Below are 19,833 nucleotides of genomic sequence, written 5' to 3' on the forward strand. Positions count from 1 at the left end.
GAGGAAGCATCATTCTCTACCCTGTACTATCAACAACTGCACCAATTTAAAGGTTAACCACTTTATTCCATAAGAAAACACACACACACACACACACACACACACACCATGTAAATGAAGTCTGTAGTCCCACACAGGCTCGGAGAAGGATATTACTATGCTAATCTGGAGCATTTTAGAAGGTAAATGTCAAAAGAAATGAATTACCTTTACATACGAGCGTGCCCTGACGCAATAACCCAAGTTTGACATTTGTCCACGGAGGAACTTGTTTTTCTCAGTGTATTTTCTTTCAATGTGCAACACTGGGCTAACAATTATTCTGATACGTAATTGTCACCGCCAGGGATGTAAATCAACTTTTTCAGTCATTAAACCAAATATTTCCTCCCCCAAACTAAAATATTGGCGGAATACAGTAACTTGCCATAGTTTGTGGAAGTCAATGAAACCCTGAGGCATTTGTTCGGTCAAATTCATCAGCATTTGCATGGTGGCCAGCTTCTTGCTCAGTTATTATCTTCTGATGTGCTCTGTACAAAAATTAATAGGAATAATTAAAGGGTCTCATGAATGATGGTGCAGAGGGAAAAACAGTTAACTCTTGGGTTGAAAAGATCCAACGCTGACGTGCACAAATATATTCAGGTTTTTTCTACATATTCCCCAAAAAAAACAGTCCTACTAAAATGTTTCCATGGCTAATAAAAAGGAATATTCCAGCAATATTCCCGTTTCCACATGTGCATACTCCAATTAACGTAAAATGTCACCAATTGAGACGTCTTGAATACTGTACACACGTCCAAAGAATGCTCCAACAACTGTAATGACATCGCCATTTCTCATTTTAGTTGAAAAATGGTACCCGCCGAATAATGCCTCACTAAGGGGTTACACTTTTCAAAAAGCACAGTGCGGTTTTTGTGACCCTTATCAAATTCGTAACAATAGTGGAATATTAGTGTGCGCGTAAACGTAGCCGCTGTCTGTGGTTGTCAGCAGGATAAAAAAGGGGCGATGTTACAAAAGAAAGACGGATTGCTGGTGACACGTGGAGTAAGAGCAGGTCAGAGGGGCTTTTGAGGCAGCGGCAAACACACACACGTATGCACGCACACACACACACACACACACACACACACACACACACTCGCAGCGACTACCAAGTAACTGCTGCACTTTATACACAAATACACACAGCTGTCAGGGGCAGACGAAGATCATTCACAAAAACACCCAACCCTCCTCCCCCTCCTCCACCCCCTCCCGGGTATCACTGACACCGTTTCTCCCTCATATACACACACACACACCATCCAGTCTCTCACACACACATACACACATACAGTTGCCGGGAGGCGGCATGCTGTCCATGTGGCCTGTGGAGAATCATTACTCAGCAGTGCAGACTAAAGAGCTGAGAGTGAACTTCCTTTTTGAACGGTCGGGCTTCCTCTTCTGCGCGCCACCAACCCACCAAACAGAGAAGCGGTAGCTGGAAGTTGTTGCGCGTCTTTTCTTGGAAACGCGTGTTGCGTTTTGACTGAATAAAAGCAGTGCCAGCTATCAAAGAAGAGTATTTCACTCTCTAGTTATAGTGTACAAGTTGATACTGTACCGCCAGGTGATGCAAGCCAGATTCATCTTTAAATTATCGTTTTAAAAAACATATCTTTTTTTCAAAAGAAGAAAGAAAGAAAGAAACTTTTCAAAAGAAAAGTTTAGCATTTTTTCATAATGGCCAACTTAACTAATAACCACAAAGGCTGCAATGTATGATTGTATTCATTATTGATTAAACCCGCTCTGCAGATTATTTTTTCGATCAATCATTTAATCTATGAAATGACAAAAAAAGATTGAAAAAAGGGCTCATCGCCACAATTTGATATAAAACAGATACGAACAGAACGAAATGAACTGAAACCAGGAAATATTTAGCATGCATACTTACACAATAATTCAACAATTAATTTGTTAAAGAATCGATGTATTACAGAAGGAACAGTTGCCGATTCATTTATCATTGCATTGTCATCACATGTGGCATGGAAAAGCATAAAATCTACATATTTGAGAAGCTAAAACCAGACGATGTGCAGAGGACTGAAATGATTACTCGATTAATGTATTGTTAACTTGATTGATTATATATAAATGAATAAATCAATCATTTGTAAATGTTTTAAATGACAACATCTTTAATTTCAGCTTCCTAAATGCGATACAGTTCCGATTTTTGTTTTCTTCTGCGACAGTAAATTAAAAATCTTTTGACTATTAGTTGGCGGACCAAGACATGCAAAGACTTTGTTGGGCATTAAGAAATTGGGATTGTGCGACCTCAAATAAAATGTCCAGTACATCCCAAATGACAAACTTAGCAAAGCTTTCGTGTGTTAAATAGGAGCACAATGGTCTGTTTAATGCTTTAATTAGTTTTACTTTTCGAATAACAATGAGGAGACAGACAAGGTGTTTGCTCGGTTAAACATATTCCATCTTTGTTACTCCACAGTTTTTTGACACCGCGAAGCCCTCGTGAAACGGTTTATTTGTACGCTACTTTTCAATTTGCAGCAGGGCTTCCCTTGTACATCAGCAGTGGAGCTGTGTGTCTATTAGCGGCAGCCACTTTAACACCTTGGGTTTGGGTTTTTTCCATTATGTCTTCAACTGTGGGACTTTCCCAAAGAAATATTTCCAAAGTGTCTTCGATTATGATTTAATTCAAACTCAATTTGGGAAGTCAGCCTTGCAGAGCCGAGGGGGCATCCCTAATGGCTCAATCCCATGTGCTCGACGGAGGAAACACCTGGCGTTATATCATCCAAAACAACCCCACCACAGTCCACGTCAGAGTATTTGTTTGTGTGCGAGGCATAATTAAACTCTGTAATGTTACCCCTCGCCCGCCACTCAATTAACACGTTAATTCATCTTCAGCATTTGGCCCCAGGCAGGTGAACGACTCCATAAAAACTATCCATCTAATCATTACTGGCGATATTTCCACCAATTAAAAAGGCCAATCGCACCTCTGTTAATGACTGGCGAGTTGAAGCATTTAATAAACTCTGCTAAAATATAGCCAGCAGCCCTCAATCATAGGCAGCACTTCTGCAGAGGGTCGTCTGTGAACATATCGCCAACGCTTTCAGTCAAACATCAAACACACAAGACAGTGTGGAAACGTTTCACTTCATCCATCTGTCCATGTGTGTACGAGAGGTCCCCGTCCTCCAGGTACCATGCCCGAGATCATATCCATTTAAAGTAATGTGTTCTCTGGACCTGCACTGCCGACACAAGACTGAACTCCTGCAAAAGACCCGCCTTAGAAGTGATTCAAATTCATCCCGATTCAGTAACACTGATGAGATTTTAACACTGTCCTTTTGCCTTTTGCAAAAATACTTCCTACCTTTACGTGTGCTTAACAGCCAAGATGTCTGCATGGCAATCTAGTTATCAAAAAGTGTTATTGTTGGGATGTCCATTTTTTGCTATATAAGCGTATATGACATTATGGAGACAAAACTACTACGCAAACACTGTTTTTGCCTTAACGTATGCATGTGTGTTTTAGTGTCTGGGCTGTCACTAACAATCTGTCACATGCAGCGCGCGTTATGCCCATAAATTCAGGGAATGGGACAGCAAAGTTATTTGCATGCCACTCTCTACAACGTTTAGACGTTCTAGCGAAGACAGGAACTGTCACGTTCCTGACTCTAATGTGTCACCTGAAATACAAAAGACATATGTCCGCCACTGTTTTGTCCATAATTTAAAAATAAATAAAAGATTAAGACCGCGCAGTGCTTAGGCATGTTATTTTATGAGATGAATGGTCCATATCCAGAGCTCACATTTAAGAAATGAAACTAACTAACATTATACGTGCAACTGAGAAACACTGATTCTAACGAGAAATGTACACATGAGAATTTGTTAACTCAAATCTATTAATTAAATGAAATATGATTAAATTAAGTCATCAGTAATAAATATGGCCATAACGCCTGTGTTTCGGGCAGTGTAATAAGGATAAAATGATATATTAGAATTATCTTTAACAAACACCTTAAATTCAATATTGCAATGATATTTTAGGTTCAGTTGATTGTTTTAATAAATATTTACACAGACATTGTATAAATAATCATCAATAATGTGTATATAATGACTAAGTGGGTGAAGGTAAATAATATAACATAATATTATGACATTGTAATTCAGCCTTTAAAACCAGGACAAGACAACACTGTATGCCACATCACAATATTTATACTCCAAGACAATATCTAGCCTCATATCACACTATGAATAAAATACAGATATATTGCCCAGACCTGGGTATTCTCAGTAGTGTCACGAAAACAGTGTGTTTACAAAGAAGTGCATCATAGATAATATTTAAGGAATTGATGTAAAAAAATATTTGTTTGAAAAATCCACTTCACAGGATAAAAACATATTTTAAACGTTGACCGTAAAAGAATATGTGCCTGTGTTGATGAACTAAAAAGGAGCTTCAGCTGAGCAAAGCACTTCACCAACCAAGATGCTGTCGATTCAGGTGACCAATGTAGAAAAAAATGTTCTTCAAAACAGCAGTGAGCAGCTATATCCCTTTTAGGATTATTATTATTTTTTTTTAATTCGCTCATCATCCTCGTGGTTGAATATGATTCTGCTGTTTACAGCCACTGACGTCAAGTCGCAGAATATCTGAACATTTAGGTGAAAACATGATGAACTTAATCCTTTTGATGGTATATGAAACACTTTGTGCAGCGTCAAGTGTCACCTGTTACATTGCTGTGAAGCGGCAATCAACATGTGCGACTAGCCTGCACCTTAAAGTTTAAAGCAACACGTGGTGGTGTCACTTCCCCAGATGAATGGTCTGTCCTTGATGACCTCCGTTTTGCTGTAAATAACGTAGCAAAGCGATGTATGTCTACCATCTTGCAGGAATAAAACAATAGAATCAACACGCACAGCATGACTATGTGACGATATGGGATTTTACTTTGGGTTAAATAAAACTCACAATGAGTCGATTGCGGTGAATTTTCTATTATCAGGATCACTGAGAGCATTGCCAGGGGTTACTTGAAAAAAAAAAAACTGTAGCTCGTAAACATGGTGGAGAAATAAATTTTAAAAAACAGAAGTTGACATACAACAAAAAGAGCAGACTGAAAATAATACTATTTACAAATATACATGTGCAGGGGGCTTCATCATTATTCACTAAAATGGATATTATCAAAAGAAAAACGTGTCATGTTATGCAATAACAAATATTTGTGTCCGAAACAATAGTTGTACACCTATTTTGAGGATTTATCAGGATCATAGCCAGAATCACAATTATTTTTGGCTATGATAATTGTGACATGAAGTTTTCATGACGCCCCATGGCTCAGCATAACCTTTGTCATGATAGTTAGATCACATTTGACTAGTAGATGCCTCGAGCCACATTTGCCAAAAGTGCGGGAACATGCAATGCCAAAACATAATTTGCCTATTTAGAGATAATGCATGAAAAATGTGTCATTCAGACAGGGGAATAAAATCTTTTCTGTGGGCCAAAGTTAAATGTTACACACCCAAAATAAATTGCATACCACAAAGAGAGGGACTAATAAAGGAATATGATATTTGAGACAATGCCGTGTACCACAACGTCACTCTTAACGTAGCTGAATCTATCCATCTTAAAAGTAGTCCTGTTCCTGTAAAAGGTAGCGCTGCACACTCAACACATGTTCTCTATGACATAGACAATGACTTAAAGGGAGAGCAAAAACACCACACATGTGGTTGTTTATCAGAGAGAAAGAGGGTGAGGGAGGGGGGAGCGAGAGAGAGAGAGAGAGAGAGAGAGAGAGAGAAATGTAGGTGAGCACTGTTGACATGGTAACGCTCTCAGCATGTTAAAGCAAATTAAGATACTGTAACCTGCCGAAAAAAAGGGGGAAAGAAATGCAGCGACACTCTGCTGACACCTTGGTTGCTTGTAAACACAACTGTAGCCAGTCCAACCCTCTCACATGGCCACAAGACATTGGAGCGCACCAGTCTCCTCAACTCCTGATCTGGAAACAGTGGAGAACACAGTTGTACAACGAGGCTACATGGCCACACCTACTCTATCTGCTGTACCAGAGTCAGCCAACTTGAACGAGCAGTGCACACAGTGTACCCAACAGCAAAGAGAAGAGAGGAGGGGGGGTAAGAAAAAAAACTTGAGCATGTCTGAGGTCAGCAGCTAAAAATGACAGTAGAGATGTAATTCAGTATAAGAGTGAGCTGAAGGTTTACTCAAACATATAAAAACAATGGTGGAGCTTCATGAGTACAGTCATCATGCAAATTACTGCAGTGGGTGGAACTGAACAAAATGTGTTCTCAAAAATGCTTTAAATAGATACAACCACCCAGTTAATATTGTGAAGTGAATACTGTGGTTTCTGGTGTATACTCCGTTGATATGGGAGAACATCCAGATGCATTTATGCACACACACAAAAAAATATGATATTATAAAATACATAAATTCTTTTTTTTTTTTATGAAGAAAATACACGAGGGCTATGTTGCCTTTACACGGTGGAGGAACACATAACCGGGCAGAAGGGGGGCTGTTTTTTTTTCTGCAGCCCTCCATTAGATGCAATTATAAATGGCCGAGAGCAGAGAGATGGGGGAGCCAATCAGATCTCGGCTCGCATGTCAACCTAAGACCAACTGTCTCCTGGCTCTGACAGCAGGATTTTACCTCCATAATTCAAATCCCAAAGCAAAGGCAATCTGCACTTTGCCAACTCCAAACCAGCGGGGCCGTGTTTACAAGCCGGCACATGTGAGCAGAGCCGCGAGGGAAACGGCCGAACAGAGCCGAACCGAGCCCCAAAATGAATGGAGGAGGGAGAAAGAAAAAAAAAAAAACCTCCGTCGAGATGAATCAATCGCGGCCACAATCACACTTTGATCCGAGTAAACACTTTACAGCGGATGCAATTGTTGCCACTCGCCGGACTGTGAGACACCGTGCAGCGGCTCTTATTAACCGAAAAGAGGGTCTTTTTTTCTTAATGATTATGCAAATGCTACTTAACGGCTATCGCGGGTCATTTGCATCTTCTTCTTTTTTTGCGCCTTGACAGCTATCAACACAACTGTGATCGCACTGAATCGGAGCACAAGACCCCCCAAAAAAGGCGCTATTTCTCCGCGGATTCGCACAGAAATAAAACAGGTTACACAGCACTTAAAAGCTACAATGAGGCTGAAGAAGCACTGCGAAGACGTATCGCCTTATCTCCCTCTCTGCACGCACGCACGCACACACACACGCACACATACACACACACTTTCTCCTGACAAACTCCTGCTCTACTTAGTCAAACTCTTGTGCTGTACCCAGCGGGGACACACACACCAACACCAACAACTCGGGGAAGTTGTTTCTAGCAGAATATGTGGCTTATTTCTCTGCCTAAACACTGTTGCAGGGGGGTGGTATTGGGAGAAAGAGAGAGGCAGCCATTTTAGAGCTCTTGCTACATAGACAATGGCTGGTCCAATGCAATATGCAACTCTGCTGTGCTTTTTCTGAGCTATTTGGTGACTTAAACTCAGTCGAGCTGTGACCGTGCTGTAAGTGGAGTTTACCTGGTTTCTGTTGGGAGGTTGTCCAGTGTTTCCCGGGCTCATGGGAGGCTGATGCTGGGCCCTTTGTTGCCAACCCGGATGGACCCCACCATACTGACTGCTGCCCATGTCTCCTGGCCCCTTGCTGGCCCCTTCCTGATTGTTATAGTCTCCTTGGGGGTAATTCGGGTAGCTCCTCGCGGAGCTAGGGGATGTCAAAAGCTGATTTAAAGTTGGCGTGGACGTTGGTTGTTGGGTTCCCATGTTATACCTCTGATTATTGTAAGAGGCAGCCATAGCGGTGGTTCCTCCTGCTGGCTGCTGCTTGCCTGGCTGCCCCCCAGCCGCCGGAGGCTGGTTGTTACGCGGGGAATTCATGGCCCCGTATCCTTGGCCCTGATAAGAAGTCCTGTTCTGGAAAGGGCTGTAGTTGTTATAATGGTTTGGGTAGCCGTGTTCGTGTGAATTAGGGGGGTACGGGTCCATCATGCCCGGCCCCGATGCAGCTGCCATGCCAGGGCTTTGTTGTCCGCCATGTTGATGAAAAGGGGCCCGGCTGTAGTGCTGGTTGTAACCGTAAGGAGGTGGAGGGAAGGGGCCCGGATGATGGTGTCCCATTCCGGGATGGTTATTCCCCTCGGGCCCGCCTGAATCATTCTGATTACTGCTATTATTATTTACCCTCGGCAAATTCCCGTTGCCGTTCTTCATGTCAGGATCCCCTCCTCCCCCAGCATTTGAAGCATCGGTCCCGTCCTGCAGCTCCTTCTGGCCGGGAGATCCGCCGTCAGGTCCCGGATCCTTATTTTCATGCTGTTTCTCTCCTGGTACCGACTCCTCCTGTGGGTCCCGATCCGGCTTTTTGAGTTCGGATGGCGGGCTAGTGTTGAGAGTGGCGACGCTAGCGACCTGAGCGGCCATGATATCCCTCTCTCTCTCTCTCCACCACTCGTTCTCTACCTCGCTCTCAGCACGGCGACTCACTCACAATCAAACTCCGAATAACCATTGAATATAAATACAATTATACTTGTAACAACGTACCCGCTGTCCCGGTTCATTCCCCCCTTTGCCCTCCGCCCGGACCGGTATCCGGTAATCCACCGCGACTCCGTTTAAACTCAAAACAGAGAGGGGAAAGTTTCTTGAAAGAAAAAATATATAAATACAGAGCCAGGGAAATGAATTTTCGCCGACACAAGTGAGTGTGTGTGTGTGTGTGTTGGAGGGGGGGGCTTCTGTTACAGAACGAGAGCGCGAGCTAGAAATCAACCAAACCAGCACGAGGCTCCGCGAGACACAGCCATCTTACCGACATGTCGGGAGAAAACGAAAACCCGGAGCGGAGTACGCGGCGAAAACTGGATCCGGACTGCGCTCTCCAATAACAACATTGTTTATACCCCGAGAAGAGCCATTATTGTAGGTCTTAATGCGCTTTAAACTGAGCTCGTGCATCAAAAAATGTCGACGTACTACAAAAGCCCTGTTGTTAATGTGAAGCACTGGTCATTCTGAGACTAATTAAGTATGCGTATGGGTGGTTTGTTTCCAAAAAAATATATATTAAAGCACATGCACATGTCTATGGGGATTTTTTCCTCTCTCAAATGGATATATTTAAACGCCTTGTGTGTATAATGTGCGCTCTTATTGATGCCATTTGCACTGGTTTATACTTAGGAAGTCCCAAAGCCCACTAGCCATGTATGTCCTTTGGAGTAAACAGAATCAGGGAGTCTGACATATTTAACTTCAGCCCAATCGTCTTCTGAAATAGCCACGTTTTCACATACAATGCTGCTTTATGCCACAGACTTTGTTTCTACGGTTTTATACTATTAAATAATTAAAATGGTTTCCTTTTTCACTATACCATTATGCCTTGAAGTCATGTCACAACTGTTCTGATTAAAAGAACAGCTTAATGCACGAGCTGTGTGTTCCTCTGTGTTACATTCATCTCTGCACTTTATCTGATTAGCTCGTAAAATGAGTGGAGGGGGAGAAAAAATAAGGCTACAATGTCATCTTCTGCTAAGAGTGGGCTAATGGGTGGGAAGTGACTGCTTCCATGTGTCGACAAACAGCAAATGAGAGAGGAGTCAGTACATCGGAGGAAAGTAAGAAGAAAGCATGAAATCACAACCTGTGCATGTCTGTGCAGTGTGCATGTGTGTGTGCGTGCGAGAAAGAGAGGGAAAGAGAGAGAGGGTAGAAAGGGAAGAAGGATGGGGGATGGACTGAGCCAGTCACAGAGCAGGAAGTGAAGATACAAAAAGAGAAACAGTGGTGGTGGAAAAGTGACAGTGTAGATAGAGGCCACTGAAATCCAACACATCAGATGTTGTCTGTTAAAAGCGAAATCTCGTGCCAACGCATGAGAGTGAGAGGAGATTTAGAGAAAGCATAAGGTCGCCCCATACAATTAATAGGAATATATACCCTATGTCTCTCCACCACTCTCTCTCTCTCCCTCTCTCTCTCGCGCGCGCGCTCCCCACCCCCTTTCTTCGTGCTCTCTGCCTGCCTGCCTCGCGCTCTCCTAGCAGCAGCAGCAGAAGCAGCAGCCTTCGTGCTGCCTTCAGGTGCGGTCGGAACTCTTATAATCACGCCCTGAGTCAGAAACGAATGACACATAACAGGATCAAATTAAACCAGTGGAAGGAAAAGTCTGACGTTGTCGACCACAGCCTGCCTTATTTTGCCGGTGAGATGTGGCAAAGTTGGTCGAGAGCCCCGTGATAGTACATTAATACACACAAATATTATTAGACACAGGGATGTAAAGGTAAACGAGTAACCCCTGATAGTTCCACTAAGTGACGAGGGACATATTCTAATTCAGCAGCAAACAATACTATAATAAGTAACATGTAAACATATATATTAGATAAAGTAGTAAAACAGTGCTATAGTCACTACTGATATGTTCAACACAAGATAATGCCAAATATGTATATGCAAATTAAATTCTACAAACGTATTCAGTGTCTTGTGCAGTAAATACATCATCACAATATGCACCTAGTTCTTGACAAACAAGAGGACATACAATATTATTTTCTATGTGTTTCTTTTCTCGTAAAATATACAAGCATAGGCTATTCCATGCTTTTAATTTTGATAAATTGTTCTGAGATACACAAATAAATCAAGAAACAAGCTGACAGAAAAGGTGCTCTATTATATTTAAGCATAAAGTGTGTTATTTCCCAGCGCCAGAATGCTGCGACATTGTGCGTTTCCGAGCCTCGGGTGGAGCACGCGAAGGCATCATCACCGCTTGCAAAAGCAGCAGAACTTTGCTATGTGAATGTGGGGGATGGGAAGCAGCAGCTCTCTGCTCTGCTCAGCCCTTTCTCTCTATAATGCGGGGCTTTCTGCTCACACTACTCACACTGTCTGTGGAAAAGAGATCCTCTTTTACTTTAAGTTTTACTGAGAAACCAACAAAAATATCCACATGTATTTTAAAGCTGCAAAGGCAGCTTTTGTATGTTTAATAAAGGAGAGTATGTAGGGTGGAGGGGGTCAGCTCAGCTGCTGTCTGCTTATATAGGCTAAATGGGAGGAGTGTGTGTACGTGTGTGTGCACGTGTATGTGCGTGTAGCAGAAAGCGCAGAGACTATGCTGTAAGGGAGGAGGGGGTAGGGAGCTTCTTTTTCTTTTTAGCATAAACTTGCTGTTTATTATCAAGGGGTGCAGTCTCTCTTCTTCCTTCTTTCCTATATTTTAAAAACAGAGCCCTGCAATCTGCTTTCAATACTCAGTTTTGATGGTCTTATTTTAGACATGGCTTTAAAATATGTGCTGTATTTTCAGCACTCACCTTGAAAAATATTTATGTGTTGTTCAGCTGTCTGCAGGGCTCTTTGCAGCTGCAAAGTGACTTAAAAGCACCAAGATCATATGGTACATCTCTATGGGAGAGCAACAACATGATGCTAAAGACCTCATGTGCAGCTAAGAGTTTCATGCATTTATTTATGTGATTCTTGTTTTACATGGATATGGTGTGCTCTAAAATGCAATTCTACATGTCCAGACAAGCTCAACAGCAAGCAAGAGGACCTTCTTAACACAGAATTATTAGGGGCACTGTGGTTGTTGCCATTGATATGACTTGAAAAGCGGGGCCCTTTACTCTGAAATACTGAAGCTGAATCAAAAAAAAAGGCTGCCGACATTACAGTCAATATTACAATTGTTTTGCATATGTCGTCATTGTACTATAACTGTTAAGACCCACCAGTCACCCTGTGACTTGAGGAAAAAGTGTTACCATGAAAACCTCTCACAGAAAATCTCTTGTCATAATCTTGTCTGGCTCATGTGGCATAAGATTCACACTTCCCACATGGTCTCATAGTACGGTGCCCCATGTGTGTCTTTTGTCTTATTGAGAATCATTTAAACAAAGAAGAAAATCGGAATTAATTTCCAGGTTGTAGAAGAAATTCTGCCTGGGATCTGTCACAATTTGGGCTTTTTAATCCGACAGTTGATATAGTGTGTGTTGAGGGAGAGAGAGAGATAGAGGAAGAGGAAGAGGGAGGGGGATCATGTGACCCCCTCCTCCTGTCCCAGGATGATGATTTAAGAGTGTTTACTTGTGCCCCACTGCCGCCTCTTTGCGAGGATGACCATGATGCATCACCTTCGGCCCGATGCCGCGGCTTCCCCCGGCCGTCACCAAGGTAGCAGCTTGGACTTCTTCCAGTGGTCCCTTTTTCTCTTGTAATCATTATTAAATTGATATTTGAGAGAAGAAAAATGAAGTAACAACAAGAGCCGTGGTGACAAACTACATGTAGAGATGCAAGGAGTTGGGGAGAGGTCATTATTCATGTCATAGAGTTTATGAATGCAAAACACCAATATCAATGGATAGGCTTGCGCCATAAATATTTTACTAACTTAACTGAGCCAAAATATTCCATCTCTGTTAATTTATGTAAGCCTTTGATATTCTTAAATATGCATTTTTAATGTAGTAACTTTCTTCAATTAATCTCAGCTTTGAACAGTAAAAGTGTCACTCTTGTTGAGCATGTTAACTGATGACTGATCATTCAGGAGTTTTTCTTTTATTTTAATCCCTTGGGATCCAGTCTGGGAATGGAGCCATGCAATCACCAAGACAACCCAATAATGTGGCGTGGAATTTTCTAACAAGAGTGGAGTTGAATTCAGACACACACACACACACGCACACGCACACACACATGCGCGGTTGCACGGTATGCACACCCACGTGTGCAACAGCCAAACACAGCTCATACCTGACAATACCGTACACACTGAGAATTTATGGCCGTCAAGAGTCCGTCATTAAGGCATACTTGGGCCAAACATCAGTGGCAATCCCACAGTGACGTTGTCCTGACACACACAGATACACACACACACACACACACACACTCACAAACACCACAATTGGGTCCCGTCCAGATGGTTGCCAGGCAGCAGTTCAACGCATAGTCTGGAGTGTGTAGAGGAAGGAAGTGCCACTTTGCGAAGTGCAATGGGCATCCGGCTTGTTCCCAGATGCGGTGTGTGTGCGTGTGTGGAACACGCCGTTTAAACTTACACCTGACAAACACACACCCAGCACTTTGTAAACAGTGCAGGAATAAGGAATGTGCAATAAAAAAAAGCCCCACGTGGTTTTCCTCCTGCAGTTCCTTAATAAATGCGGACAATCGGTTTCATGATGGCCTTAAAAAAACACACACAAAAAGCAGTCTTTCGTCACAGTCAGGGCCGCAGTGTACGTTTAAGCCAAACATACAGCTTTGATAGATGAAAGGATATTAAAAAGCACTTGTGGAATTATTTCGCTGCTTTATAAGGTCATATTTCAGATTAATCTTTCAGCCATTGTTCTTACCTGATTTGATCCAATGGGATCAAACTTTTCAAGAGCCACAGCTCACCCTGAACTGCTTAGCAGACATTCAATCAGTTGCTCCTTTCTCCTTGTATTGTTATCTCCCAAGCAGAGAAATCCTCTGCTCTTTCCATGAAAACAGACTGGGGGGACCTTGATGCCCCAAAACAGGCGTTCAAATCAAAGCTGATGGGACATATTCAGGTTACACTGGAGCTCTATCTACCTTTTGTGTGTGTGTGTGTGTCTATTTTCTTGCAGTGTGTTCAAGTGAAGTGAGGGAAAGACCCAACCTCATCAAAGCCAGGCGAGGTAAAGAGCAGTCAAAACTGTGGTGTGCACCCTGCAAGGACAGAGAAGTGTTCAATCCGTTTTCCAGTAAGCATGAAAAGAAAATGTGCTGGGAATCATTTCTGTAGTGAGGGGACTCATCACTGCGAGCATACTGGGAACTGCTCCATTGTGGGTCACAGAGCCCCCAGTATGTGAGCTCCTCCTCGCCTGACAAACAGTCCCATCCCTGCAAATCACACACAACATCTTGTCCGCGTTTCAGCTGCGAGGTAGGGCCAAAATAAAGAGGAGAGAAAAAGAGGTTTATTGGCCCCCACATGGGAGAACATCAGCTCCTGTATGTATTCTTCCACTTCACTATGATTTTAATGCAACAGATCTTTAAATATATTCTCATCCTTTCTGTTAGCGTCTTTTGGGCCAGTCCCACTATGAAAAATATGGAAAGTCGTCCTTAAGTCTCATCTGTCACCGCCTTCCTCTTCCTTTGCCTCTTCCTCCTCCTCTTTGTGCTTTTGAGTCTCCACCTGAATCATTTATCATACAAAGGGGGAAAGTTTCTTGGAGATAGTTAGCTTGCCAACTGCCTGCTAGCGACATTGGTTCCCAATAGCGACAATTGTCCGAATTATATTGATTTTGCTTTCATGCTTTCATTAACAAAGCCTTTCCCCAGAGCTTTGCAAAAATATCACTATGCATATGGATACCATTAAATTAATGAACGAGTAATTGGTAAATACAAACAAAATACATAGGGTAATACAGTATTAATAAATAATGAAATATAATCTTAATTTATTAAATAGCTAATTTAATGGAATGTTTTTATGCTGCTTTTTTCATTTACTATTTTTCAAAAAGTATTTTTCTGAATTTGTAGTTCTCAATACCACTTACTGTCAATCAAGTAATACAACCAACCCTCTGAGCCAATCACACAATCACATAGTGCCCACAATAAACCATCAGGAAAATTGATATTGTGAAATATAATCACAGACATTGATGGAATAGGCATGAAAATGATCTGCAATATATTTTATCATAGTCAACTTCAATTTGTATATTTCATTATTTTTACACACACAATTTATGTCCAATTTATTTTTTGTTTAAATCTTCTGCACAAACTTTGTATCATATTCACAAATACTTATTTTAAACTTAATTATGCAGGTACACACATACAACTTGACTTCTGCATCCTGAGCATTTTGGGAGCATTGGGCTGCTCTGGACTTGAGGTTCAGTGTTCATAGCTCGCTATTTCCACATGCGGACAGTAGGAGCTGGGGATCGAACCGCCAACCTTAAGTTTCAAAGATGGGCCTCGCTTCCCCCTGAGCCACAACTTCAAAATGCTTCTTAAAATAACTTATGTGGGTGCAGATCACGAGTCATTAGAGAATATATTTATATTTTTCAGAATAATAAGGTGACGCTAAAAGACGATTGAGTATTACGGTTACGGTGCTGCCCTCCGCGTGAGGTTGATAGAAATGGTTCTTTAGATTCTGCTCATGCAGTTCATTCAAGATAGAAAGATAGACCAGGCTATGAATATTTAAAACTATAATTGAACCAAATATGCGCGTTTGAATTAGTGATTCAGAAGCCATAGGTTTGCAATCAATGGTGGCAGTCAGGGGACCTGCGTTTGTTTTGAGGTGAAATAGCTAACTGTAATGCAGACATGATGAACAGCAGAGTGGGCTGGCAGAGAGATGGACGAAATTGACATGTTGAAGACGGAGTGATTAAGTTACCTGTTACAGAACAGCCCCTGAGCATATATCAATATGAACTGTGGCAGGCTGAGAAGATGAATTGGATGCGAATGAATGGGTATGAAGAAAAAAAAAAATAGAATAGCAAGCAGCTGTACTTATCCAGCAAGGAAAATAGAGTCTATGTAGAAACTAAAGGAGCATTTTATGGCGAAACCATTTTCTGTGTGTAATATCAGTATGTTGATGCAAGGCATTATATTGAAAAACGGCTGATGTAATTCACTCCCTGGGCCCCTGAGATGCTCAAGAGACCAATCTTCTCATACATTGAAATTGGATGTATTTCAGCTGTTACCGTCTGAATCATTTTCTTGTCCCACTCTTTTAGCCTATTGTTTACAGATGCGCCTTTTGTTGTGCCTGAACTCTTCCCTCGCACGGAGGCTGATGTTTGTGCTGTTTCAAGCATGAGTGCCTTAACTTATAAAAAGGCAACGATGAAGAGAAATTGGAATACATTAGCATAGCAGTTTGATGTGAAATAGGTGGCGGAGTCGGTGTTGAAACAGCAACAGAGAGTTCTGCTGGGAGGATAAACTTTAGCATATAAAACACAATCTTTGCATGGTGTCAACAGGCTGAAATGGGTTTTGTGGGACGGGAGCTATATTTGCAGACAGGGCCTCCAGGTGAAGGCACCTATATGGCCACGACTACGACCCGAGGGCCCCTCAGTTGTGATGGGAATTGTCCCCATGTGGGGCGGCACACTTCAGGAATGACCTTTCGCAATCTAAGCCTGAGACAGTGGGTTGGGGGGCCTGAAGGGGGTCCAGCACCACCCACGAGTCAACTGTGAAAACAAAACTTTATCTTAACTCGGTGGGGAGGCTGCAAGGTAGGGGAGGACGAGGCTTTTGAGGGCTGAAACCATTCTTTGGGACAGATAATTGGCTCGAGGGCAAGGTTGAAGAGAGGAGTGGCACTGGCTGGGTGTCGGATCTCAAATCCTTGCATTGAAATGCTGATGATAGAGAGGACATTCAGCCCGTAATTGCTCTTTTGCTGCAATTCTTGGTGACACACCTCCATGCTGAATACCCAAGAAAACAAACCGTGAACGCCGATGCGCTGCAGCTGCCACCTTTTTCTCCACGCATGGAGAGGCAGTAGGATGCTGAGATTAACGAACAAAATCTACTATAATGTGTGACAATAAAGTAAAACGAGGCCGTGCATATGACTTTCCAGTTTTTCTCCATCTGTTGCCAGTCGAGTTGATAAAACATAATCCACGGTTTTCTCTGAATATGATATGAGAGCTTACAATTTGGAACGCATCATTTGGATCATTTAGGATTTGGATCAGGTTCACATTTGAAGAGGGTATTTGAACCAGAACCTTAAGAGACACTGCTGGGCACTGCTCTTGCCAAATAGGGCATTTATAAAAGGTTGGCACAGGCCCTACAGAGTGAAGGCTGGCAAAGGCATAATGCCCACATCATAGTGCCAACCAAGGGTTTTGTTTGGCATGTGTCTCTGTAGTATGGCTTGTCTCCTCCAGACAACTGGCCCAAACACAACTTAGCATTAGGTTACAGAAGCATTACAAACTGAAAGTGATTCATTAAAAAGCTTTCAGTCGCCGCGTGAGACGAGGCGAAAGAATGAAAATCACTTAAAAACATACTGAAAAGGTTCAAAATCGTGGCTGGATTCCATATGTGTTTTAGCCACCTTTATCCTCGACTGTCTGTTTGGACTGGGAAAAATCAATAAGGAAGAACAGCGTTTATAATTTGGATTCACAACAAAATAAAAGCGAGCCTAACATAAAGTTTCTTCACCTTTATACTCACGAGGAAAAGTAAATTAAATACCTCAAGTATTAACCCAGTGTGACAGGCCTTTGGCATGAACCTTTTTAACCGAAAGATTTGGCTGAATGCCTCTCCAAGAGATTTTGATATCCCTCGTTTGATAGCAGCGGGTGCTATATATATATATATATATATATATATATATATATATATATATATATATATATATATATATATATATACATACACGCGATCTTTACCGAGGTTCTTCCAATATAAAGACCTCGAGGAACATAGTCAGGGACAACAGAAATGTTTAATTTCAGGCACCGAGGAGAGCAATTTCTGCCCTGCAACTGAACAAATCAAGACAGTGGGGAAAGAAAGGACAAAATAAAGCTTAAGTAATTTATTCTGCTTCATTTTAACCCGCCAAAGAGCCTATTTTAAGAGAAAATAAAAAAAAGGGGGGAGGTGCTGAAAACAATGCATTTTAAAAGAGGCTCTTCCCCCAGTGTGCCTTTATCTGTCGGTCAAACCCAGCAACGTAAACACGTATTAAGGGGAAAGACAGAGGGGTTTCCATAGCCACAGCTTTAAATGGCACTGTCGTGCTGTACACAGTGCCCCCTCCCTTTCTACAACACTGTTTATTTGCTGTTGTGTTGGAAGAATTCAGGTTGTGCAGAAAGCGCTGATAGTGAGGCAACAGCAGGCTTGGCTTGCGCTGCTTCCACTGCAAGAGAAAGAGGAGAGAGACAGAGGAGGGCCGAGCAGACTGAGGGAGAAAAAAGAAGGGGGGAAAAAAAAAAGAAAAAGAAAAACATACAAGGCCGGTTATGCAGAAACACAGATTTAATGTAAGGCTCGGCTCTCTGTTATAAGCAGCGGAGAGAGGAAAAAGCTGGTGTGGACTAGCAGGAAGAGGGAGACCGAGAGAGAGTCGAGAAGGAGGAAGCAGAGTCTCATCAAGTGGCCTAAGGGACGCTTGTCAGCCCGCAGATGGAGCCTTTGCAGTCCTGTAGCAATACCTTGGCCCTGTATCGGCCGGACCCTCTCTTTCTATAAGAGAGAGCAGTACCCCCGATGAAGCAGCTCCTGCCCCCTCTTTGGATCAACTGTGGCATAATATACTGAATTAACAGCATGAGCCCTGGGGAAATCAGGTCTCCCTACAATAAATCCCCCCCTCCCCTCACACCTCCACCCACCACCCACTGACTATCCATGATTTTTATGGTTTCAAGCTCAATAACACATGTATTATTCAATCATGTTTACTGGAATCCCATGCATGTCATTGTCTTGACTGTAACTGTTGGGTTGTGATTTCAAATTAGCTTTCCCCCCCTTTTTTTGGGGGTGAATTCATTACATTACATGATATTTCATAAGCAGATATTGATTATACCTGTGGGCTACAGAATTTCAGCACAGCCTTTGTTTTTTTTAAATCTGTGCAGATGATTTTTTTTTCACAGCTTCAAATCAATGGAAAACAAAAGCATTTGGTTAATGCCACTTGTTCAAATATTTGACTTTTGCTGTGCTCAGTTCACCGGCCACCCGTGCAGCTGAGGTCTTCAGCGAGGCAATACATAAAACATCAAGCATGTAAGCAAGAGGCACTGTGCATCAACACAATGTGCCCTGTGAGAAGGGGGAAACGGTTCTCGTGCCGAGCCACATTAAAGCTTCCTCCAAAACCTCCGATTCTGTTTGTTCTGTCGTCTCTGCAGGAGACCAGGTAGGAACCCCTTAGCTGTGGCTTCTCATCCGCCGCTTAATCTTACCCACAATCACATTCAGTGACAGGCGCACAAAGCCGTCCGGCGAGCCCAACAAGGCTCTGCTATTATGTAACCACTGACAGCTGGGCTTTCAAGGGATGGGTGAACCCCCATCCGCGTGGCAGCACTTTGTGTCAAGCAGACGTTGTAGTCAAGAAAGGGCCTGGGTAGAAAAAGGGTATTATCAGGCCAGGCAGAAGCACACAGTTCCAATAATAAACACACTGAGTGATGGAGTCCGAATCAAAACAGCAGCGCAGCTACGACTCTAACATTTCCTTCCGATCTCTTATCAAATGTCATGTAACTCTTTGTAACTGTTTGACACTTGATAACAAGCGCTGGCATCAGTAGCCTGTGTTATTATCACGATCTAGGGAATAATATAAACAAAAAAATACATGTTTTTTTTCTTGGCTACGGCGTCACATTCATCCTCAGGGTGACAGAAATGATGGCTCTCTGTGATGCAGAACTGGATGAGAGGCTTGTATCTCTTTTAAGTGCACCCAAAACCCGTTTTGGTTGCATTTCAACCAATTTGCACCTTAATGCAGATTGCTTTGTCTTAAAAACAGAAAAAAAGAAGCGTGAACAGGCACATGTGCATGGGTTTGAAGTGTCC

General features: G+C 42.4%; 1 protein-coding gene across 2 annotated transcripts in view; it reads right to left on the minus strand.

Moving 5' to 3' along the window:
- arid1ab (AT-rich interactive domain 1Ab) overlaps positions 1 to 8,951 on the minus strand; it is a 50,920-nt gene extending 41,969 nt beyond the window's left edge. The window contains exon 1 of one of the 2 annotated variants that reach the window (XM_068575190.1): positions 8,719 to 8,951. Coding sequence is in view for 1 of the 2 variants with exons in the window: in XM_068575189.1 (XP_068431290.1) it covers positions 7,696 to 8,595 (900 nt within the window). In the remaining variant the exon portion in view is untranslated. Of the gene's footprint in view, positions 1 to 7,695 lie in introns of both variants that reach the window. The other variant, XM_068575189.1, reaches the window with a different exon arrangement.
- Between the last annotated feature and the right edge of the window lie 10,882 nt (positions 8,952 to 19,833).

This window comes from Clinocottus analis, unplaced genomic scaffold, assembly GCF_023055335.1.
Source record: "Clinocottus analis isolate CAN_PGR_092001 unplaced genomic scaffold, fCliAna1.0.p SCAF_14, whole genome shotgun sequence".
NCBI lineage: Eukaryota > Metazoa > Chordata > Actinopteri > Perciformes > Cottidae > Clinocottus > Clinocottus analis.